This window comes from Leptidea sinapis, chromosome 32, assembly GCF_905404315.1.
Source record: "Leptidea sinapis chromosome 32, ilLepSina1.1, whole genome shotgun sequence".
In the NCBI taxonomy this organism is placed as follows: domain Eukaryota; kingdom Metazoa; phylum Arthropoda; class Insecta; order Lepidoptera; family Pieridae; genus Leptidea; species Leptidea sinapis.
The window spans coordinates 11,913,536-11,939,965 of record NC_066296.1 but is presented as its reverse complement, the minus strand read 5'-3'; the positions used below and the strand labels follow the sequence as shown (position 1 = coordinate 11,939,965).

The 26,430-nt window shown below is 34.7% G+C and overlaps 1 protein-coding gene across 2 annotated transcripts; it reads right to left on the bottom strand.

Annotated features, from left to right (window-relative positions):
- Positions 1–1,233: 1,233 nt before the first annotated feature.
- LOC126974289 (delta-like protein 4) lies at positions 1,234–23,929 on the bottom strand. 2 transcript variants are annotated; one of them, XM_050821758.1, is made up of 6 exons: positions 23,727–23,929; positions 15,750–15,924; positions 13,687–13,845; positions 12,171–12,362; positions 11,538–11,729; positions 1,234–1,567 (listed from the first exon to the last, which is right to left on the bottom strand). In XM_050821758.1, the coding sequence occupies exons 1-6, from the start codon at positions 23,814–23,816 to the stop codon at positions 1,329–1,331; spliced, it is 1,047 nt and encodes a 348-aa protein (XP_050677715.1). In that variant the 5' UTR covers positions 23,817–23,929; the 3' UTR covers positions 1,234–1,328. The 2 variants fall into 2 exon arrangements, with proteins under 2 accessions (XP_050677715.1, XP_050677716.1); XM_050821759.1 differs by having other exon boundaries at positions 15,750–15,888; positions 23,727–23,928.
- Between the last annotated feature and the right edge of the window lie 2,501 nt (positions 23,930–26,430).

Sequence of the window (26,430 nt, the reverse complement as noted above, 5' to 3'; positions counted from 1 at the left end):
TTGTGAAAATATATTGGTAATAACAACTAAACTGCATTCACTCATCGATTTTTTTTTTCTGTAAAGGTAGGTTATCGTTTATGGAACATTTCTCATATTTATCTCAAATTAACAGAAACTTAGGGTATGTTCCTATATGCACTGCGAGCACTGCACAGTACTGTCACTGTAGAAAAATTCGTTCCGTTATGGACTGCCAGTATACTGCCGCAGTACCCTAGCAAAATATATGACGTCATTAATCGTCGTCATATTTTACTGTGAACACTGGCGTTTTCGAGGTAGGGTACTCGGAGTACTTTGATCACGTGATCAGTCAAAACCAGTCGAGGTTACTTACTTTTATTATATTATAAATTCAATTTACAATTAATATTAATTAAAATATTTTTAATTTGACAGTACTCCAACAACAGGTTTTTTTAATGAACTAGAAAACTTTAATACACTCATTTGAAATAAATAGTAACCAATATAACAGGCTATTAAGGAACGGCTTCACAGTATACTAAATTGACTAAACTTAATAAAATTGTATCGTTACTTTGCGATAAAATAGTTCATTCGTTGTAATAAAAAGCTTTTTCCAAGACTAGTATTTATAATTGGTTAAATTATTGGATTTCTGTGTATTACAATTATCATGTTCAGTATGAAATTAGTGTCCATACTAAGGAATTTTAAGGCTATTTCCCTTAGGTTCCCTGCTATTAGGCATCGCATGACAGCAGGCCAGGTTTATTACTTTAGTGTGCATGACAAAAAGTAGTTCTTACACTCGCGATACGTTTGCCATACTGGAAAATTGAGATTACAGTACGCCGCTACCTTTTCGACGTGTTCACAGCTGTTGTAGTCTATCTAGACGTATAAATTATCTATGGAATTTCCACTTCTTTCAACTATTGCGAGGTTTTAGGGGAAAGATAAATTAATCAACTTACCCTCAACTCTCCTAGCAATTTTTTTTTTATTCAATTTTCAATATTTTTTGTTTTTATAACGTGTTGTTGTTTTTGTTTTGTGAATGCTGTATACATTTTAATAGATGTTAAACTTCTAACCATAGTTATAAGTTATAAATAATTACTATTTGTTATTTATAATATTTAATAGTTTAAAATTTAAAAAGTTAATTATGCTTAGTGTTAGATCAATTGTGTATCATAATAACAAATAAATAAATAAACTTAAACGACCTGCCATCACTTAAAAGGGGAAGAAAATAAAATATTCTTATTAACAAAATTCTTTATTAAATTAAATAAATTATTCAGTATAAAATAAATAAATTACAAACTACTTAACTAGCATTAGACAATTCTCTATTATTCAGTCTCATTTTCGTCCGTGACTCCAGTAGTTACTTCTACTACTATGCTATTTTCTGTAGTACTTTGCGTCACGTTGGATACAGGAGTAGTCATACTCTCTGGCAGAATCTCACAATGTTTGCCCTTGATACCAGAAGGACATTGACAACGGAACAACCCATCTCCTGATTCTAACGATTGACATTTACCATCATTCTTACAAGTATCCGGATTGTTTTCACAGTAGTTCAATTCTGGAACAAATAATCAATAACTTCAGCAAAATGTTTATTTTAAAATGGCGAAGATAACGAAATTATTACATTACAGCACATCCACCATTTAAAGGTGGATATTTCAAAAAAATAATAAAAAATGCAAATAGAAGTATTTTATTCTTTAAAATTGATTTCTGTTGACTTCTTATTGATGTCAATTAAAATACTAAGTGGTCTGAGAGAGACGAATCTGTGCAAGAAAGGCCTTTTTAAGAAAATACAATTTATGGTTAAAATATTATACATTCTAAAATTTACTATTCATTAGATTTATTTGGGAACTCTGAGCAAGATAAGAGAGGTAATAAGGAAGAGAAATGTCCTAAAATTTGACCCTGTCGAAACTCTCATGTTTTCGTTCACTCGTCTATCCCTTGTTATCATTATTATTAGAGTAGGAAGAAATCATATCCAATGCTTTATTTCTTATCACGTAATGGTGATGTTTTCCTACCAATATTTAGTATTAATTAATTAATTTAGTTAATAATTCTCAAACCAAATGTATTACGAAATTCAAAAGAATTATTAAAAAACGTTTGTGTGGTAAAGGTTGCTATAACATAAACGACTTTAGTAATGATACCACAGAATGGGTATGGAGCGACTGCCCTTAGGCTATTAAAAAATAAATTTTATTTTACGATTTTATATTGTTACCATATTTTTATAAAAAAAGAAGCCCGCTGAGTTATTTGCGCCCTTTCTTCTCAGGTCTGAGGGGCATACTTTATAGAATGGGTGGTAGTTTTTGGCTTTGATAGTGACATTATATCCTATTTTAATCATCAATATTCGAATTAGAATTCGAATTTGCCCCTGATGTAAGAATAGAATTTCTCCGGATTAATCCGGTTATGTCCGGACTTATAGACCTTGATTGCCTGGTTGATTAACATTTCCGGATTTTATTTTTAATTAGATGCAATATAGTAATTAAACGACATATTAACTAATATCAAATAAGTCTTTACGAGAAACGAAATCTAAACGAGATCAACTTAAAAGTCTTTATCCAAATGTTTTTTGTTAGGACTTTTCAAATTACTAAATGGTCACCCTAGCCCCGGACGAACATTACACATACTGTTAATTCTACTGCTATTAATATAAGGATAACATACATTGTATGAAGTCTGACGTGAGTTATTTAAGTTAAATTTCAAGTGAAATAGCAATACCTGACTGACTGAATTCGAAAGAACTTAATTAGCAACATCCCAATGATTAATACTTAATATGACTGAAAGCATTTTATTCTATTGATTACTACATTTTTATGTTTATAGACTAGCTATGAATACCCGCTTCGCTGGGTCATTTTTAATTGTATACTTATTTGTTAATGTTAATAATCTATCACTACTTACTTCACAATTTTTTCACATAAAAGACACATTTTCTTTTTTCTTATTAATTTATTGATCTTACTTATTTTTACATTAAAATCTTACGACTAAGTTGACATTAATATCTTTTATCATCTAACATTAACTGATATCCTAAACATTTTTATTGAAATACATTCTTATATACTACGTTTACAGTTTTGCATTCTGGTGCATAAACAAATAAATTTTCTTTCTGTCCTACGCGTGAAAAAGCTACATAGAGTTGACCATGTGAAAAAACGGGATTCTTTAAATTAACTCCACAAAATCGGAACGTCTGACCTTGCGCCTTATTGATAGTCATACTATAAGCTAATCGTACAGGAAATTGTAACCGTTTAAAATAGAATGGTAAATCATTCGAAATTATTGGAATTCTTGGTATAAAAACCAAGTTTCCTTTTTCTTTGCCAGTGAGAACTTCTGCCTCAATGATGTTGTTCAAAATTTGTTTTACGCATAATCTTGTACCATTGCACAATTTTGGCATATTAAGATTTCGCATTAATATGACTGGTGATCCAATTTTTAGCTTTAATTCATGAGAAGGCATACCAGATGGGTTTAATGAATTTAAAAATTCCGTTGGAAAGTTTAAACTTTCATCTTGATTCATCATTGTATCTATTGATTTATAGATTTTTTCCTCTCCCGGTATCATTTCCTGTATTTTTTCATTTATTCGTTTTACAATTTTGGTTACAAAAAATGATGCACATTTTTTGTAACCAAAATTGTTCGCTCAGACAACCATGTTTTATTTAAATAATTTTGTTGTATGGATGGATAAATTTTGTCTATAAGGTGTTCTTCGGTATCTACCACATGACATATCTCTTCAGTTAAAATTATTTTACCAGACTGTGGATCTAGTGGGTAGGTGCCATTCCCAATTTTCAAAAGATTGTCGGCAAACTCTTGTGCTTTTGGATCTCCAGTAATTAACGCTCGCATATTTTCTGTCAGTGATAACTTTTCAACATTGTTCCAAAAAATTGATCGCTTTAAACATGCATTTATTTCGTCAGCTGGTGTTGATTTTGGAATAACTGGTAACGTTTGTCTAAAATCCCCTGATAGTAGCAATAAAGCATCTCCCATTAGTTTTGTATTTTTCCGAAGATCCTGTAATGTTCTATCCAGCGCTTCCAGTGATTTTCGATGAGCCATCGTGCACTCATCCCATATTATAAGTTTGCATCTTATTAAAATTTGGCCACGTACAGAAAATTTTGTGATATTACAGACTGGGAATTCTTGTTCAGCTACATTTAATGGCAAATTTAGTGCAGAATGTGCCGTTTTTCCACCTTCCATTAATGTCGCGGCAATTCCAGAGGATGCCAATGCTAATGCTATTTCATTTTTCACCCGAATTGTAGCTAGGACCAAATTAATGAGGAAAGTTTTTCCAGTACCTCCGGGTGCATCTAAAAAGATTATTCCTCCTGCATTCGTCTCAATACGATTTATTATTGTGTTATATACTATTCGTTGTGTTCGTGTTAATTTTGGTTCATTTTCTTCAATGTAACGTTGCAATTCATCTTTATTATAATTAAGTTCTTTTGATAATTCAGAATTAGTCACGCTTAATTCGTTTCTTTTAGGAGATTGCACTCCGAGAGTAACTAAAGTTTGATTACATATTGCGAAACATCGATCTTCTAAAATTATCAAAGCTTCATTATAAATATTATCGTTGAATGTAATATTCATATCTTGATTTTCTCTACGTAGTCTTGCTAGAATATCATCACTCATACTATCACGATATTTCAGCCATAGTCTATTCGATTTGAAGGATTACACGATGTTAGAATTATAGCAAAGAGTTCTCGCAGTTGATTCGCTGTTGCTGTTTCTGCTGCCTCTTTCATTGCCTGCTCCCATTGATTATCATTTTCTAATAAACCACGACGCTGGCATGCTTCACGATACGTTTCGCAAATGTAACCATCTACTGTTCGAAGATCTTCAAAAGAAGTTGGTCCACGTACTTCATGAAGTAGTAGACGTAAATAGAAACATTCAGCATTCTTTGGATGTACCGTATATACTCGACCAATAGCTTTATCTTTAAAGACACCTTTAAATCCTTCAACCGAAACTCCTTTCTTTCGTCGATTAAATACTTGTCGCGATGAGTCCCATGTGTAATAACTGGGAACATCTCCATAAAGAAGAGTTCTAGCAAACAGATCACTTCGACACAATTCGAAAAATGCAGTTAACGTAGTATTAACAGGTTGGTTTGCAACTTTTTGTGCTGTTTGATTAGTAAAATATACCCGTTGCCCATTCTCAAGGTGAACTGCTAAGTGAAAAACAGCTGGATCCCTGCCATGAATCGGAAACCCCAATATACGCCAAGCTGCCTCATTACTATTTATATATCGTCCCATTTGATAACTTAAAATTTCATCATATCTATTTTCATTTGTAATTTCAAAGACAGCCATATCACTTCCTTTGTTAATATAGTTACACACATATTTAATTGACTGAACTGAACTGCAATATTCTACATTTATATGTGCATTAAACATTTTCGATAATAACGGATTATAAGGGACAACCCATCGATTATCAATTTCGATTTCTTCACCCCGTACTCTAATTTTTGCTGTAAATCCTCCTTCACTCGGTGGTCGACATCGGTATTGCGGATATCCATCATCTCCCGTTTGCGTCTCACTCAAAAATGATCTTGGATATCGTTTTGAGCATTTATTATCTTTTATACAGGGTGATTGCATATTAAGTGCCCCGCAAGGTCCATGTATCATTTGTTTCACGATTATTTCATATAGAACAGGATCTTCAACCGGATTTGGGAATTCTGCTTTAATAACGTCATCGATTTGATTTGAGTGAATTTTTTCTTTCAGCCAAATTAAATTGTGTGAGTGTGGCAACCCTCTCTTTTGCCACTCAATGGAGAACATCCAGCTATTAACATTTCCGAAAATACAAGTCTTCACAATTGCATTAATGAATTTTACTTGTTTCTGTTTAAACACGCGCGCAATTAAATCATGTCTGTCATGTGACTTTTGTCCAAATTGTAACTCATCTTTAATTTCCTTCCACGACGAATTGCACGTAAACGTTATGAATAAGTCAGGACGACCATATTTTCTCACATACGCCATTGCGTCTTGTGCATATTGAAGCATATGCCTAGGGCTACCAATGAATGTAGAAGGCAAAATTACTAATCGTCCCAAATTTTCAACATCCCCATCATTGGCTACCGCATCTCGTAAGTGAATATATTCATCCGTTCGTAATTTATTTTGATTTAGACGAATAAATAACAATCTTTCTGCTTCTATTTTTGCTTGCATATCAACAATAAACTGTAAAAACAATTTCCGACAATTGAGTATATGATTGTATTTATTCACTCTCTCCATTATCCGATATGCGTAAAATTCCTTGGAAGAAACTTTTTTGTTTGTAGGGCTATTTGTTTGTGGATCAACATGCTGAATATTAAAATGGTAACCGTCTTCACCATGACAAAATATTAGTGGATACTGTAAGGCGTCATACATGTGATGAGTTTTAGCGATGCGTTCCAACTTATTACTTCTTCGTTGTACCACAATATCCCTATAACTACTTTCATTGTCCACGATAACTACGGCTATTTCATTTACTTGAGGTGCATTAAATCGTCTTTCGTGTTCGCCAATTGGCTTTTTATCTGCCCGAATTATTATTTTATAATTATCCGAAACCATTTTTTCCATCGCAGTCTTAAATATCTTTATCAACTCATTATTTTCATGTAGAAAGCGCTGTAAATGAAGAATTATATCTCGACGCAATTCTGTAAAATTTGAAAGCCTTTGATCCAGTTCGTTTTCTTCATTTCCTACAAAGTAAATTTGTAAAAACTTCGGAGTATTATTTGGGAGTGACAATAATGATCCAATTTTATGATATACTTGTCCCTGTATTTTAAATACTGGATTAAATCCTTTTTCTTCAATTACTGCAGTTGCTCCAAATGAAGTCATTTGAAAGCATGCATTGTAATTTCTAATTTGTTGTAAGAATTCTTTAGAATTTTGTGTTTCTCCTTTCATATATTCTAGAAATTCCGGTGGCAGTGATTTTTAACTCTGGTAATTTAATTTTGCCACTTGAACAGCATATACTTTGCGTTTCTCCTTTGAATTTTTTAGCTTCACAAAATTTGCATACTTCATTCATTCTTCCGATCACTATACTTGAATGTTCAAAATAATTTCTAGTAGGATTATAATGAAACGCTTGTTCAAGACTGTATTTTTCCCGACGTTTTTGACGAACAGAATATACAGTTGTTTTAGAAACTTGAGCCTCCATTTGTTCATTTTGTCGAAGATCACGCATTCTTATTGCATTTTGTATTCTTCTATCATCTGCCTGTTCATTTGTCTTTCTTTTTCTTTGCAATCTTTTTCTGATTCGGTCCGTTTCTTTAGAATCATTAAGCTGCTCTTCAGTCTGATTATTTCGACTTTGATGATAATTTTCTCGAAGTAATGTGAGACGTTGTTCTCTTTCGTCTGTAGTTTCATTTCTCCGTGACATTTTTTGCCTTTTCGATACAATTCGAGAACGTGAGAATACGCATTTACGTTTCGGCATCGTTAGTAATATTTTAATTTTTTTTCACCTTTTTCACACTGCACTAAAATAAAAAAACTAAAAAAAAAAAGAAACAATATTGTGTATTACACTGAACGTTAAAACTTTTGATTCTTCACTTTAAAAAACACTATACGCTGTTATTTATGATTATTTAATTTTTAATATTTATTTTTTCGTTATACAATTCTTATAAAAAATCGACTGAAGCACGGGTTTGACATTTCGGCTTATATAGTCGCAAAAATTATCCCCACTACCGACAAAATTTTCCGGATTGTTCTAATAATTTCAACTTTTAAGTATCTCAAGAAATTTTAAAAGTTTCTAGAACGATCCAGCATATTTCTAATCTATCAAAAAGTTGAGATACATTTTGGAGCTTTCTAGATCATTGGAGGAATTTCCAGAAAATTCTATATTGATCAGAAAATTAGCATACAATCTAGAACATTCTTAATTGTTCAAAACCGTGGCATATAAATCATTTCTAAAACATTCTGGAATATTCTAGATCATTCTAGAAATTTCTAGGTGATTCTAGAATTTTTTCGAACATTTCAAATATATTTGATCAATCAGAGCCTTGGAATACATTCCAAAGATATCCAAATTATTCTTGGATGTTCTAGATTATTCGATAAATTTCTAGATCATTCTAGAATTTTCTAAATCATTTTTATTCAATCAGAATCTAAACGTAGATTTTAGAACTCTTTATATAATTCTAGAATTTTCCAGATCATTCTAGACATTTCTGGATCATTCTAGAATTTTCTAGAACATTCTCATTCGATTAGAATCTAAATGTAGATTTTAGAACTTCCCAGATCATTTTAGAATTTTCTAGAACATTCTTATTTAATCAGAATATAAACGTAGATTTTAGAACTCCCTACATCATTCCAGAATTTCCCAGATCATTCTAAACAGTTCTGGATCATTCTAGAATTTTCTAGAACATTCTCATTCGATCAGAATCTAAACGTCGATTTTAGAACTTCCCATATCATTTTAGAACTTCCCATATCATTTTAGAACTTCCCAGATCATTTTGGATTTTTCTAGATCATTCTAGAATTTTCTAGATCATTCTAGAATTTTCTAGAACATTTTCGATCGATCAGAACATTGGTATACACATTAAAGCTTTCTAGAACATTCCAGAAATTTCCTGAACAATCCATTTTAGATCAATAATAGTCACATTTTCAAAGTTAACATTTTCAACCCCCGTATCTTTTACACCCTTATAATTATCGACTTGCAACCACCATAGTGCACAATGGGAACCTTGTACCTATTGCCACATACAAACACTTTTGGTCTGCGATGCGTAGTTTTGGCTGCAAGGTGAAATAGGGACACACACCTCCAATTTTATATATATAATAGATAAATATTTAGAAAATTATAATACATTTAATTATGTACCTCTTAAATGTTTTTTTTTTTAAATTTATTATTACTACACTGGATTCAAATTCAAGTCTTTAGAACTAAACGCCCGAATGACCATTGAACCATAAATCTTGGTATGTTTTTCAAATCTCGACACGATTTATATATTATTCAGTGTGTAAACTTAGGGAGATAATAAATAAAATAATATGTTAATGTTTCGAGTTAAAATACATTAGTTTCTTTATGTTTTGTCACTCAAACTTTTTTAAATCAACATCAATGACTGAATTAAATCGTCAACGCGTTATCAACGCTCTACTACGTTTCAGAAGTTCAAAAATTCATCAATGATATTGAGGTGGACAGCTAACTCAATTTTGAGCAATGCATGAGCTTCCTTGTGCGGTGTTTCCGGGACGATACGACATGGGTACCTTCAAAAAAAGCGCGTACACCTTCCTTAAAGGCTGGCAACGCTCTTGTGATTCCTCTGGTGTTGCAAGAGAATGTGGGCGGCGGTGATCACTTAACACCAGGTGACCCGTACGCTCGTTTGTCCTCCTATTCCATAAAAAAAAAATGCACGCACACTAACACAAAGTGTCTTACAAATCGCGAGTATAACACGTAGCTTGTCACACACATTAAAGTATTAAACCTGGCCTGTTTTCATCGGTTGTCTAGCAGCAAGAGGCTGTATCTAGACGTATTAAATATTATCTAAATCAAATACTTTTTCTAAACGTGCAATCTGTGACCGGTTGTCTCTTCTATGTTGCAATATAGTCATTGGTCTCATTTCGCAGGAAGTTCGCGGGCTGCATAAGTTATAGCCAATTTGTTCCTTAATGGGAAAATGTTTGCAATTTACAACATTTCTTAGGGTCTCGGTGCAAAATAAATGATCTAATTTTAATTTAATGCGCATTCTAGCCTTGGGATTTTGAAATAAATTTTAATTTACTACATAAGCACTTAATACGTTTATACAAGCGATTGAAAAACATCGAAAATTCAACTAAATAAATTATAAATAAAAGTCATGTCTTAAAGATATCACCGCTCTTCGACAATACCTCCCTTAAAGCCTCACCGAGTATCGGAATACTGGGTCTCGAAACCTCGATCGATTGTCGATTCCGTGGCCGTGAAGGGCGAAGCCAAATTGATTTCGAACAAGATGCTGGGTGTCATAAATAGAGCACGGTAATACTTCAAGCCGGCCCACATTCTAACGCTCTAAAAAGCGCAGGTCCGGCCACATATGGAGTATTGCTGCCATCTCTGGTCTCGCGCGTATCAGCGCGATCCATTTGGCCGCATGCAACGGAGAGCTGTTCAAATTGTCAGGGACCTTCATTGTGTGTCTTCTACCGCATTTATCATGGGGAGTGTTCTGACGAACTGTATCACTTTATTCCTGCCACCGAATCCCACTTTCCCACGACATGCCACTAATGAGAATATCATCCCCAACATTTGCATGTGTAGCGTTCCACAGTGAAAGTGCAGTTTTCAAGGAACTTTCTCCCACGTACAACAATGAGCTTTGTAATACCTATTCCTTAACTTCAATTAAAAACGGGTACACCTTTCAAATATTCGTCTATTAATTCGTCCACTCTAGACAAAGAGATCATTTCTCTTCTTGCGCTTTTCTAAATGGTTTGTAATACTTCTTGTAATATCTCTCTATTTAATTTATATAAAAGGGAGCAAACGGATAAATAGCTAACCTCATGGACATCAGCAATACCGAAGGTCAACACATGTGCTGCCAACCTTTGAGATGGGAGTATTCTCTAAACTTGCAAGTCGTGCTCACCGTATATAGGGCAGACACTTTATTGAGTGTCTGTTGTATTATTTTTAAGGATTGTGTTTTTACCAAATGGTGGACCAAAAAAGGGTCTCTAAGTCATAACGTTTCAGCCCTTCGGGAATACAGCATCCAGTAGATGGTACCACTAAGTGGCTCTGCGAAGCATAATGTTTCTTAAAGCGATTATACAATGTCAGATATCAACGTGATCTCTTTAATCAAATGGTCTACGTTACCAGCATTATAAAAAGTCAATCGACAAAGGTCTATAAATAAAACCCCAATATTTGACGAGCTGCAGGGAACATTGCGAATTCTTCCAACAATAGTAGTAATATCTTTATTATCTAAAATGAATATTAGTACCAGTGAGAGGCTCCCTTGCACAGGATGCCAGCTAGATTATGGTACTTCAATCTTTTGTGCCAAGGCGACGAGCGCCATTGTAGTGCCGCTCAGAATTTTTGGGTTTTTCACGATTTCTGAGCGGCACTGTATTGTAATGGGCAGGGCGTAACAATTACCATCAGCTGAACGACCTATTCGTCTCCTCCCTTATTTTCATAATAAAGAGCTCCTGTGCCGTCGAGTCCTGAAACTACTTGACGACGAAACCCATGCAGGTTTCTGTTGCGCAACTGTGTTTTCTTCTTTTTAATGCCTAAAATAGATAATGTTTACTCACCTTCATCACATAGCATTCCTCCCCATCCAGGCTTGCAGATACATTCCCAAGGTCTATTACAGGTGCCATGGACGCATCCAGGATAACGGTGACACTGTGCGCAGTTGAGACCGGTCCATCCGACCTTACACCTGCACTCCCCTGGTCTTCTGCAGTACCCCCGCTCGCCGTGACAACCAGTTGCACATATCGCTGTAAGTCATTCATTACATTATTTTGTATCTATGTCATCAAAATTAAATTTATAGTTGATCGAGTCGCTATAGGTCTATCGAAATGTATGATAATATAATGATAATTTTTCCTTAAACATTTTTTAACCTCACTTAAAATGATAAATGTATAATTCCTTCGTAGTAATTATGTTAATATTTATTAATTTACTTATAAATACTTTAATAAATAAACAAAAAATAAATAAATGGTCCCTCTGACGTAGTAAGATGATACTATCGGCGGTGATCACTTTATGCTCAATTGTCCACCTGTCCACAGATACCCGACTTTCTTTCACTAATGAAATGTTGGACACCTCCAAACCAAACTCACGAAATTTGATAAGTGCTATAAATAAGAGCTAGTCTCTTCATTTTTGTAAAAGGGAGCTATTGAGGAGCCTATAAATAAACTTACGTGTTTGACAAAGTAGTCCAGTGTAGCCCGGTGAACACTTGCATTCGAGTGGTTTGTCACAGTAGCCATGTTGGCAGCCAGGCAGGGGTTGGCAATCTCGACATGTGGCTCCAGCCCAGCCCAGCCGACACCGGCACTCCCCAGGAGTCTCGCAGAAGCCGCGGGTCGAATGGCAATCCGACCGACACATAGCTGGATAAACAAATTGACGATATAGGTTTAAAAGTAATATGGTTTTGAATACTATTAGCAAATTAGACGTGGTCACTAACTATCGACCTGATTAGAAAGATCATGGTTGCTCAGAGGGCAATGGAGAGGGCTATGCTCGGAGTTTCCCTGCGAGATCGTATCAGAAATGAGGAGATCCGTAGGAATAATATAAATAATCGACATAGCAGCATAGAAGAAGAGGGCTAAAGTCCTCAAATGGGGACCACGTATCGGAAGAAGCAGTGTTGGTATGCCCCCCACAAGATGGGCGATGATCTAGTGATGATTGTCGGAATAGGTTGGATGAGGAGAGTTCAAGACCGATCATATTATATATTTTGTATTATATTCTCCCTGTTGTTATAATGATATTGTTTCAGAGCAGAACTGGGGATAAATAAATTCTCTCATAGAAAATATGTCCATACAAAACAAATATTGGAAATAAAAATAATTATGGGTCCCAAATCGAAATAAAAACTATCCTACCTCTCAAGTTGGACTAAGCTGCACTTCATGAAAATCCGTTGATTAGTTTAGGAGTTCACTGGAAACAAACATCAAGATACTGGAGTTATATAATAGATTAAGATAAAATTTATTGAACTAAATATACTGGTTGGCGGTACCTATAACCATGACTTGGGCGTTTGTGAACGCAGCTATATTAAGTCAGGTCAAAAGATACTGTTGGAAGAAATAAAATGTACTTAAATAGCTACATATATAATATTTTTTTACAACATTGCCCAACGCCTTCCCAGTAATTTAGACAAACTGATAGTCATAGGCAAGGTGGAGGACAAAAGACCACGCGGACGATCACCCAACCGCCGCGCTGGTCGGACCTGATCAAGACACTCACTGGCCTACGACTTTTGACAGCAATAAGGAAAGCCAAAGACCGAAAGGAGTGGAACGCTTTAGTGACCAACGTAACAAAAAGAATATGAAGTACGGGCACAACCTTCAGAAATGAAGAATGCGACCAAGAAAAATATTTTTTTTATTCACCTAGACAATTTATTTACCAATTTTCAAATCAGACTCTACTCTACTTCTACCAGAAAAGCTGGCAACCGTTATAATGGTCCTTAACCCATCCTTATAGCATTAGTGATGTGTGCCACCATCGAGTGACCAGTGACTATTAAATAAGTTTTTACAATTTATATCTTACTAAAATACTCAATGTAAAAAATTTGTAACTCTAAATAATAAAATAATTGTTGTTGAGTCCTGTTTTTAATATTAAGAAGTACAATAAAAATTAAGGTTGCAGGAATATATGGTAAATGTTTACGTTCAGAACAGAATATGCCGTCCCATCCCTCCTTGCAGATGCACTCAAAAGACACGTTGCAGTAGCCATGTTGACATCCAGGCAGCGGGATACATTTGTTGCACCTCTCCCCGTAGAACCCAAGCTTGCAGCGGCATTCACCCGGCCGCTTGCAATATCCTGACAAAATAAATACAAAATCCTGATTCATTCCAAGTTTTATAGTAAAGTGTGTTTGATAATCTCAATAAACTATTACTTAAGTAATAATTATTTTATGAAAAAATTGTCGCAGACGAAGAAAACGTTCCCCTTACGGTAAGTGACACGTCCTGTCCAATGTGGCATTGTGTCGCTCAAGATACTTGATTGAACTCTGAGCAGCATTATAATAGCCATCGTAACTTTGAACATAAGATGTTAGAACATAAGCCCAGTAATTTTGCTTGCACATTTATTTAGGTACTGCTTCGTGTAACAGACAGTCCTAAGCACAGAGGATGTCTGGCTGACGATGACGCGGTCACTCATGTAATCCAGGAATTTGCTGAAGTGGCCAACCAATGGGCAAAAACTTTAAAGAATACAAGGTCGCATCGAGAAGTCTGCGAACACCCCAGAAGTGTTCTGAACTTCTGGAAGAAGCTGGGTTGGTTGGAGTAGCTGGCCAATACTGCTCGCAAAATGGACCCAACTGACTTAATTGTGGAACAGGCTTCACAGTAAAAATCGCCTTTTGGGTGGCATCCATCAAGACAGCATGCTTACAAAGAAGCCTTCCCTCTGTTTTAAAATTATAATTTTTTTAATTCGATTTAAACTTTTTTAAAGCAAATAAAAGAATGTACTATACATTTATGATCTTGCAAAATGTTTAAAGGTATATAATTGGACTCTTCAGTAAGAATAGGTAGAATAGGACATTGTTTATGTAACTGACGTTGGCATTTAATTTATAGAAACGTAATCGAATTTTTTAAATTTTATTGCGTGATCATGAATGCTAGTCCCTCAGACGATTTGACGTGGCCTATCCAGGTCCATTTGCGGCGTCTTATCTGTTGGTCGATTGGAACTTCATAACAGCGTTGCCAAAGATGATCGTTAGAAATTTTGTCTGGCCAGTGACCGAAAACCTGAAGTTGATGTTGAGGCTTTGTGACCTTCTACGTCTCACACCCAGCTGGCTTACCTGATGAAAATTAATAAACCGGCAGCCCATCCACAATTCCAGAGGTCGACGCTTTGCCAGGTTTGAGATGGGAAAATGCTCCAGACTTGAAGACCCTTAGTCGTATCGGTTCAGGAATATAGCATTTAGCAAATGATTCCATAAAGTGGCTGTGTGTAGCAAAAAGTTTGAATAATAATCTAATTTTAAGTTAGAGATAATCGTAACATAGAGGCTCGTTCAAGTATTACTCCAAGCAGTTAGCCAGGCTTAGGGTTAGCTCTTGAGTTTTATTTATATGAAAATAAGGGACGAGACGAGCAGGACGTTCAGCTGATGGTAATTGATGACGCCCTGCCCATTATAACGCAGTGCCACTCAGGATTCTTCAAAGACCCAAAAATGCTGAGCGGCACTACAATTACTGCGCTCGTGACCTTGAGACATAAGATGTTAAGTCTCATTAGCCCAGTAATTTCACTAGCTACGGCTCCCTTCAGACCCATAATCTAGCCAGCATCCTGTGCAAAGAAGCCTCACTCGAGTAAGTTGATTATTAAACCACCACACAGTCTCGCAATATCAGGCTGCCAGAACATCTGTACTCTAGTGTATTTTAAGTCTATGATGATTTTGCCATCCATAAGTTGTCTAAAAAGCGGTAAAGTCTTCTTTTTTTATATTACACCGGAACACCACGGTGGCGCAAGGAGTTGCGGCTACCAACGAAATATATACAGCTCTATAGGGAGTTACTCACCTGGTGTCCGATTGATTGCGCAACCAATTTGGTGGCACGATAAGCTCTAGTTTCTAGTGTCTAGTTTGGTAGCTTACGGGCACGGTGTCCTAGTGAAATATAGCTCTCAGAGTCTAAAATGCCGTTATATAAATGAGTCTGACAGTTCCATACCTTGTAAGGGATCGCATCCTTTCCTACAAATCGGGACGTCACAGAGGTCTCCCTGCCATCCCGGAAGACACTTGGGCTCTCCTTTGTCGTCGCAGACGTAGTGGCTGTGCTCGCTCTGCACTGCCGGCAGTTCGCAGGCCTGGACAGTCTTCTCGTATAGAGCCACCAGGAGAGGCTTGTGAGCACAGTGAGGATATGAGGAAAGTGCACAGTGCAGTCGAATTTTTATATGATATAGATGTTTGAAGTGAAAACTTTTTTAGCCAGGTACTTTATTATCACATCACCGACATGCGACATCGACATGACAAAATAAATATAGTTTATAGCTTAGATCATTTATACGTCTAGATAGACTATGATAGCTGTGAAAACGTCGAAAAAAATAGACTTTAGAACTAACCTCTATTTGGAACAATTATATTATAATCATATAAATCGCGAATGTAAGACGTAGCTTGTCACGCACACTTAAGTAATATTCCTGGCCTGTTTTTATCGGTCGTATCTGTTTTTATTTAACAGAAAACTCTATCTAGACGTATAAATTATCTGAGGTTTGTAGATACTATTTGGATACGTGAAATCTTGTGAGTTCGCTTCACCGAAATGCTTATAGCAGTATGTCTGTAGCTATACAGCTGACGTATTGTGCAACAATAGTGTTGTGTATATCTTATAAGTGGAATTAAATGGATTTAGTGAAAAGTTCAATGTGCATTGTTGAAATAGAGTTTTTTTTATTAATATATTAATGAAAATAAGTTTTAATTTAATAGTTTAATTGTTTTTAAACATAATGAAATTTCAAATTTTAATACTAAAAGTTTTAAGTTTTTATTTCTGTTGGCAGAATTACTTATTTACATAATACCATACTCTTCTCTGTCTTCATTCTTCTGTCATCATTGAACTATTTGAAATGATGCTAAGTATACATGATTGCATGGGTTGGTTAATTATATGCTAAAGGTAATCAAACTACAATAGTAATGTACCATCGACAAAGTTGATGCAAACCCCCCTTTCCTGATAATTCCTTTAAAATCATAAAAATAATAATAATATTGACACACTTTCAATGATACAAACAGAAGAAACAAGTTGATATGTTTTTAAAGTGATAACCGTCACTTCTAATCTATCTTAATACACAAATAAAATTTTAAAAACACAAAATTTTATGAACGATGTGGGAGTTGAACCCACGACCTCGCTGTGATTAATACTAAATCACTACGAACTCGTTAGTGACTTATAAGTCACCTATAAGGCGACAGCCGTCACATCGAGTATCTTCAGATTTCTATAATACAAATAAATGAGACTCCGTTGAGATATTTTACTGGGATAAAACGCAAATACAAAAATAAGAAGTTAACAGTTGGTTCATATTTATGTGTACTCTAACGTTCATCTTAATTGAATGTTTATACTACCTAATAAAAAAAAAGCGCGTACACCTTCCTTAATGGCCGGCAACGCTCTTGTGATTCCTCTGGTGTTGCAAGAGAATGTGGGCGGCGGTGATCACTTAACACCAGATGACCCGTACGCTCGTTTGTCCTCCTACTCCATAAAAAAAATATTAATGACATGCAAACTGACTCTTACGAAACGCTAGCCTAGATCTCTTACGGCCGTTCCCAATATACTATCTGCAGATAGAGATAAATCACTACCTTCTATTGTCAGTAATAAACTGTCAAAACCGGAACTAAAAGTGTGTAAAATACTGATCTAAATTCATCAAATAATAAATTGTGATTTTCTGGTATTGCCTTCAGAATATTATTAAAAATCACGTCATTAATTGCCAGAATGTTAACATAGTGGCAACACCTTGCCAGACATCCTTCCACGTAACGATAGTTTAAGAGTATGCGCTGACAAACTTTCAGCTTTATTAAAATAACAAATTTCTGGGCTTTACGGGCTCTTAGACCAGTAATTGACACATCAAAAGTAATCAGTACTTACGTTTTAAGTCTCCAAAGAACTCAAACATATCTAACTAAATATATCGCATTCACCATGTACTAATATTCTACCACGACCCTTCATGTTCTATGCAAGTACGTTGATAGCCAATAACTTAGATCACTTATACGTCTAGATAGACCGTAATAGCTGTGAAAACGTCGAAAAAAATTGAGGCTTACTGTTAATCTCTATTTAGCACTAGCACAAAGTAACATACAAATCGCGAGTGTAAGACATAGCTTGTCACGCATACTAAAGTTTTTTTTTATGACAATAAGGGACAAGCCGAGCAGGACGATCAGCTTATGGTAATTGATACTACCCTATTGCTGATTATAATACAGTGCCGCTCAGGATTCCTGAAAAACCCAGAAACTCTGAACAGCACTACAATTGCGCTCGTCACCTTGAGACATAAGATGTTAAGTCTCATTTGCCCAGTAATTTCACTAGCTACGGCGCCCTTCGGACCGAAACACAGTAATGCTTACACATAACTGCTTCGCAGCAGAAACAGGCGCCGAATAGAATAGAAGTAATAAACCTGGCCTGTTTTTATCGGTTGTCTAGCAGGAAGATACTCTATCTGGACGTATAAATTATCTAAGGCAAATACTACATTACCTTACAATAATATATTTTTTAAAGTAAATATATTTAATGTAAGTATTCAGCTCAGTCCAAAAAGCGATAGAGTTGTCATTTACATCCTATAAGGATGTTGAGTCACCACTTTCTAATATCGAGAAAGCAACACGAAAGTATGTTGTCACACTTGGTCGGGAAAACATCGCTCACTAAATAAACAACCAATAGCATATGACTAAACATCGCCCACATCCAAGAGATTGGACAGAGATTCAACTGCTCAAATATTGATTTCGAATTGAATCAAGAACCCAACATTGATTCAACACAAATATACCTTATAGAGGGCCCAACAAGTCTAGAATCAAACCCTATTGACGATACTAATGAAGACATTTAAAAAAACATTAAAAAATCCTATTAGATGTTTCTTCATAAAGACCAGACATATTCATTTTTTAAGAAAAAAAGATTGTGTGGTTTTATGAAATCACGGTAAAAGTGAACTCTTTTTCATATTATAGACATTAAAGAAAACATTTTTGGAATAATATTCCATTAAGGGTATAAAAATCGCTTTATCAATCTTAATTTTATACTTGGAAAATTGGAATGATATTGGGAAATAATAAAAGTAGACTTTCAGTTTTGCACTATTCTTTCCTTTTTCCTCGTTGATCAGTTTTTGGGACACACTAGCTGTGTCGTTGTTTACCAACAGCAAATAAAAGTTTCACTTTAATAAATAACAACAATCACATTAAACACCGACAAATAACATTTACATTAAACACTGACAAAAACAAACAAAATAGCGTGGAGCACTGGCACAAATGAGTAATAGTCTAAACACTACACGGTCAGCTGCTGCGAACTATAAGCACCGCCCGACCGTCACGCGACATGCAACACACAGACGAAAAAGTTTGAGACGATGTAATAAAAGTTTCACTTTAAAAAACGTAAATATAGAACTTGGAAATCTCATGGTTATAAAAGAAAGAAATATAAGCAAATGATAAGTAGTTAAAAGCAAAACAATGAATGATTTAAAGAATTACAATGACGTACAATAAATCACTTCGTAGGATTTTTGGACAGCCCTAGCACAGGCTTAGGTCTAATTGGGCTGCCAGTTGCAATCAATAAAAATTATGGTGTAAATGGTGTTCACTTTTTAAGTATCTAAATAAATAAATAAAAAATAAAGTCTCATATATTACTGGGTCAACAAAGTCGCCTTTAGCCAGAACCCTTCGCCATATAAATGAACTCCACAACAAAGTGAAATTTTTTTGGTATATGTGGAGTGAACTCGCAAGGGTATTGTTATATTATGTAGTATGTTATGGTAAATGGTTGTATGTTTAAGTTGTTGTATGTTTAAGTGTAATGTATGTTTTGTAATTTATTATTTAATGTTATTGTATTATTGTTATTTGATTAGTTTAAGATTGATTTGCTTGTTGTTTGCATGTATTATTCTTTTTTGTTTGTAACTTTCACATTAAGTCTCCTGTAATCAAAGTTACTGTGTGTGCTAAATATATAAATATAGCTTAATAGCTTTTACCCGCGACTTCGTCCGCATGGAATAGGTGGGCCTAGTGCAGCATTTATATATATTTTTTTTATAATACTTTGCAAACAATACACATACAAACACGTGCTGCGCGTAATACGAATTACTAATTTAAATACATTTTTATAAATTACATTTTTGTCATTCTATCCTTTCCTAAAAGATAAAGATTTTGCAGATTTGATATTCGTGAGCACAAAAAGTTGAGTTTGAAATGTCTCTTTATTGTTTTGCATAGAAAGTTTCTTGAGCACATTATTGTGGTCTGTGGATGAACCGACGCTTCGAGAAAGTAACCATATTCACATTGTATGAACTCAATGCATTATGCCAGTCATGTTCAATTTGATTTTATATACGCAACTTCTACAAAAACCCCATACACAAACCTTTAAAAGGATTCTATTTATGAGTATGTCGTTTTCATTGTTATAACTAAACAATCTTGTGTATTTATTTTTTATTAGTTTAACTATGTCTCCTACGGGACAATCTAGTGAAGGAGTCAGTTTAAAATGTAATTATTTATGTATTTTAATTTCTAAATCAACGATTTGGTTTTATCTATTAAATTCATTTGTGTGTTGTTAGCAATCATCTTAGAATAATAAATATTATATTCAGCAACTAACAATCTCAACCAATATCATTATTATATATGCTTATATCAGACATACGTTCTCAGTTGTTGAGAAATTTTTAATGTATTATTTGATTATTCAATATTTAATTTTAATACGGACCAATTCACGAGCAGTAGCTATTATATTATAATATGATGAAGAGACCCAAACATTTTAATCACTACATTCGATCTGCGATCAACTCAAAAACTACTGCACCGATTTTCAAGCTGTTTTCACCAATGGATAGTGTGGTTCTCGAGTAAGGTTTTCATTAAGTTTTCGTAAAAATTTTTGTATACATTTACGATATTTGTTGTAGGTGGCGTAAAAAGATTAGCCATCTGGAAGATTTCAACGAAAATGCTGGCTAAACCCTTTGAGATACAAAAAATAATGTATGGTGGAATTGAGTATCCTATAAAGATCTACAAAAAAGTCTGGGAGAATATATGTATATCTCTAAAGGATAACATACTACTATCCATTTTAATACTTAAAAAAAATTGGACTACATTATGCTTTAGACTAACTTATTCCAGAATACTTACATCACATTTTTTATGGACAGAACAGCGTCCGTCGGGTCGGCTAGTAATGTATAAAAATAAGGAACTTAAAGCGACATTAAATAAAAACATTGGTTACATAACTAATTATTGATTTTGGGCACGTATTGTCCGTTTCCCAATTTGGTTCTAACTTTCATTGGTTGTGTCACCATTCGATTCGAAAAACGCGAACATAATATTATGAAAGGCAAGACCTTTTTAGTGTATTTGGGGTTGTGGTGCTAAAATTCGAAGTATATTGTACCCTTTACATGACAAACATCGGATCATTCTCACACCCCTGGAGATGAATTTGAGGCTAACAGGTAGGGATAAAAATTACCTTTGCTCAACTAAAGTTTTACTGTCCTTAAAGCTTATTGCCTTTAAGAGGCGTAGAACCCTCAGAGGCTCAAGTCCTCTACCTGGATTTTAAGGCATCCGCTTTCGGGTCGCACTCCCGTTGAATACGGGGTCGAGGAAGTTCTCATGAAAGAACATGCACAGGCTGTATTCAGTGACGATAAATTTATATACGTGCCCTTTGGTGCTTGCAATGGCCACAGAATAAACCCCTGATGGTTTGTAGTTGACTCGTGGCTAGCCTGGCTGCATTTATAGCCGATCAGGTGAAGCTTAGTTTGAGTTTTGACAACAATAACCTTCCTCAAGTGCGAAGATGAAGACGAGAATGAAAATCGACCATCTAAATTCAATCGAATGTTTTCTGGCATGGTGGCTTTTATAAGATACTATAAGATTGAACGACAGTAATCAGACCATAGACTTACAATATACAAGCGTAAAGACAAACAAAGAGTGCGAATGAGAAGAACATCTCTAACGGAGATACAGCAAGAGAGAAAAGGTAAGGGAATCTATTGTTACTAAAAGTTATTTTAATTGACAGGTCGTAAACAGACAGCCACGGTTGACGTTATTAGCTCCTTAGTATTTTGAATATTAAAACACTTGCTAACGCACACATTCACAAATCCAAATTAGTCAAGTTTAAAGGAGTTTATAAACAAAAGTTAGAGTCGGTTGTACCAAATAAAGAATCGTCGCCAAATGTTATGAATCTTTGTTATAATATTTATGCGGTTTCTATATCTGCGGAAACTTCTGACTGACATTCATTTGTCAATTATTTATAGCATTTCACCAGATCGTAAATTTATAACAAGGACTAGTTTATGTTCTTTAATAATAATAAATTGTCGTGGCGTACCGAGTAAGTCAATCTGCAGCATTTTGAAATTTGACCGGTAATCCGAGTGAGTCAATCTGAAGCACTTAGAAATACGCACGCCTCGTTCGTTTTCTGGTTTTGAATAGGTAGATTCGAACACTCTATACAAAAATTTACAAAATATTGCGCGGGAACGTGACAGTACTTGCCGTACGCCATATTGAGTAGTTAGCTTAACGAGTACTGGTTACCTGATGGTATATTGCAACAACAGAGGAATCACAATACATACGAATTTCAAAAACGTAAACACCCTGGTTCCAAGAGTAAACGATTCTACTTGTTGCACCACCGACTAGGTTCAATCAACCTAACGAATAACGAAATTAAAGGGTATACCTACTAGCGAGTTTTAAAAGTAATATGTCATTAGTATGAAACGAGGATAATAATCTCAAACATACAGCTTTAGCCAGGCTTAAATTAACATCCTGCAGGCGAGGACTAAAGCGGGAATGTTGAAGGTCTACTGATTAGACAAGATACGTCAATAGAAAAATAGAATCAATAACAATATAGAGAGGCTTACGGACTAGAGATGGACCATTAAAACAGAGGCAACAATGATAAGTGATAACTATGGCAAGGAGATAAAATGAACAGCCGCGCCGGCACAATCTGAGGCCAAATCGCACAAGATCGATTCAGGCAGAAATCTTTGGAAGAAGTCTTAATGCAACGTTAGGTCATATAGATATATTACGCATTTGAAAGTTTGGTACATATAGTCAATAAGAAAATTACATATAAGTACAGAATATTTACATAAATAATATTATTTAATAGTTTAAAAAACAAAAAAAAGCTCAAAATTCTCTTTGGTATTCGAAAATTTCCTAATAATAGATAAATCGGTTAAAGATAATGGTTGAAATTTAGAATTAACATCAATTCCTGCCTCATCGACGATTGGTGAAAATTATATAAATTAACAAAAATCTTATTTTGTAAATTGAAAAATGGAATAATTATATCAAATTAATGTATTGTCATCGGTCCTCATAAATCTACGAAGTTTGAATGAAATCTGGCCGTTTAAATTGGGTCAAAATCGCGCCCAAATGAGTCTGTTACAAACAAACATACATACAGGTGAAGCTAATAAAAAGCGTGTAAAAAAACAAAGAAATTAATTCAGAAATTCATCCCCAAGAGAATGCTAATTGATCAGATTATTTATTTATAATCTCAAAAGGTGCTTACATGTTATTGTGCAGACCTATCTTCAATATTAATAAATGTCGCGATTGTCTTATTAAAAATTATATCTTATTCAATATAAGATCCAAACGACTTACTTATTATGTTTGTCTCTTTCTAGTGTCGCTTTTTAGTTGCAAATTTCAAATCAAAGTAGTTCTAAAGAAGTTCAAAAATACAAAGGAATACCAAACTCACCTGTTTCTTCCACTTCGGCAATATATATTTAGCCGGCAACACAGCTGTAGTGAGACATGACAATATCACAATAATTATAATGTGCCTCATCTTTACATATTAGTGTAACGCCTAAAGAGAGTTACTTGCAATGTTTCAGAGAAATTGGAACTGCGATGCGATGCGTGCGCGGCGGTAGACGGTACTGTTATGCTGTGTTAATGAACTTGACGCGAGAGAAACTACTTTCGCCGCAAACTGTCTCCGGGCCATAAAACCAGAGTTTTATTAAAATTATTTTCTTTTGTTAAAGTCTATGGGATACTGCTAGAAAGTGGTACCATTCAACGTTCCGTTTGATGTTTGTTTGTGAATTTCCTCAAATAAAAACTATAATTTATGCGGCGCTTTTTTTAAAATGATCACGTCTTTCTCATCTGCCCTTTTAACACATACTGTTACTGTTATGTTCAATAGCTGTCCTCTGTCGGCGTTCGTTATATGTTGACCGAGCCCATTAGGAACGAAATAGCAAGAAATTTATAGCCATTCTTATTTTAAGGCGCATAATATTCTGTGTTATTATTGTAAATCGGCATCTATTCTGTAGAGCGCTGCAGCTATTACATCATTATGTTCACTTGAGTCAACTCCACGTCACGAATCTTGAAACTAATAGCACCGGCCTAGACTGTTCTGTCATGTACACATTTGTTTTTAGGGTTTCATTACTCAATGTTATTAACTTTATCAAATTAAAAGTTCTCGAGTCGATACCTCGATACTGAAGATTCAGCTTTTCTCTAACCATGTCATGCCAGCTGTCTCTACTTTCAGAAGCGGGCACTATTTGGGCGACGTTATGACGGATCATGGCTCGAATCTGGTGCATCCGGTCCATTGAGAGGAAGGCTGCTCAGTTTTTTGCGCTTTATTTTCTACCAGTTACCAGCAATAATGCAATGACCGCCCATTACATAGACCAATCCCGTGAAATATTTATCTCTTATAGTCTTATGATACATTAAGATCTTATTTACAATCTATTTCAAAAATAATGTACTTACACAAATAAGTTTTATATACTATAACTATAGATACGCCGCGACGTCGTCTGAGTACATTATTTTACACCTTGGTTTACATTATTGAACTGTTGTATTGTACAAGGATTGCTAATTTTTTTCAAAATATAGCCTATATCGCCCGGGCGTAGTGAAATATTTTTTCTAATCGGTTCAGTAGCCTATTCAATGCAAACATACAAACAATAAAATCATTCCAAAAATAGAATACAGCTCATCTATAAGAGATTAGCTCTATTAATCTTAGTCATAAATAAAGTCATAAGTAAACAGCACTCATTACTTTCATAATAAAAAATAACAAGAAAGAGACTCGCCATTTTCGTCGCCACAACTTAACTCTGAGATTAATATCTATAAACTGACTGCAACTTAACCTAGTTTACTTAATACAAAGTAAACGAAATGTGTCAAAGTTATTCGTGAAAAAGTCAAGATAACTCATGCATTCAAATTGTATACTTTTGAATGGTGTTAGAAGAGAAGTATATACTTAATAACCACCAATAAAATTTTAAGAATTAAACCGACGACTCCGATTTTTTTGGACTCATTTTTATATACGGTTATAAAAGGCATAAAAGGCATTTATTTTCTCAAAATTGATTCCATTAGAATTCTTTTTGACGTCATTTCTAATATACCAGATGCTACTACCGCTTCGGAAACAAATGGCGCTCTGAGAGAGAAGAAGCGGCGCAAGAAACTCTCCCAGCATTCTTTTTTTGCGCAAATTTCAATAAAAATATACAATACTGTACATTCATCTCTATCGCTATAAAATAATCACAATCGGGTCTCAGGCTGTCCGATCATTTAGATATTCAGATGTGGAGTAATAGGACTTACGACAGAGCCATTTTTTTTATAAAACATTTAAATTTATTTATAGATAATGCCTGAACAGTGGCTGGGACTTTATTATAAGAGTGTATACATTTACCCTTAAAGATATTATGTATCCTATGAAGCCTACTAGAATTAGTTACAAGCAATCCCTTATTTCTAGTGTTATAATAATGAAAATCACTATTAAGAGCAAGAAGGTGACGATTTTTGTGAACGTTTATTAATTTTTTATAAATATACTGATAATGAACAGTCATAAAATTTATTTCTTTAATTTTTTCTTTGAGAGACTGTCTATAACCAAGCTGATATATAGCCCGAACAGCTCTCTTTTGCAGAGCAAACACTATATTAATGTCAGCAGCATGAACCCATAGTAAAATACCGTACGACATCATGCTATGAAAATAAATGAAGTACACTTAATCTAGCGGTCGCAACATTCGTGTACTCTCTCTAATCTTTGTAACGGCATGTGCCGAAGAGCTGAGTCTATCTGCTAGATGGGCAATATACCCCCCTGCTTTTTATCGAACGATGATGATTTATTTTACCCGAGATGACTTTGTTTTTTCACTGTTTAAGTGCAGATTATTCGTCTTTGAGACGAAACCATCTTTGAGAGTGCATTGTTTACCTCTTCATCAATATCTGCACGTCACTTCACTTTAAAAATAAGTGAAGATCATCAGCAAATAATACAATCTCAAGGCTATCATCTACCACAAACGGTAGATCGCTAAACCAAGTAACAAGAAAGGATCGAGAATAGAACCCTGTGCAACACCAAA

What these genes read in the sequence shown, in the direction of transcription:
- LOC126974289 (XM_050821758.1), bottom strand. Translation starts at nt 23,816, where the DNA reads ATGAGGCACATTATAATTATTGTGATATTGTCATGTCTCACTACAGCT. An exon ending in AGGATGCGATCCCTTACAAG is followed by an intron (nt 13,846 to 15,749) that starts GTATGGAACTGT and finishes TTATTTTGTCAG; the next exon opens with GATATTGCAAGCGGCCGGGT. An exon ending in TGGACTACTTTGTCAAACAC is followed by an intron (nt 11,730 to 12,170) that starts GTAAGTTTATTT and finishes AATGACTTACAG; the next exon opens with CGATATGTGCAACTGGTTGT.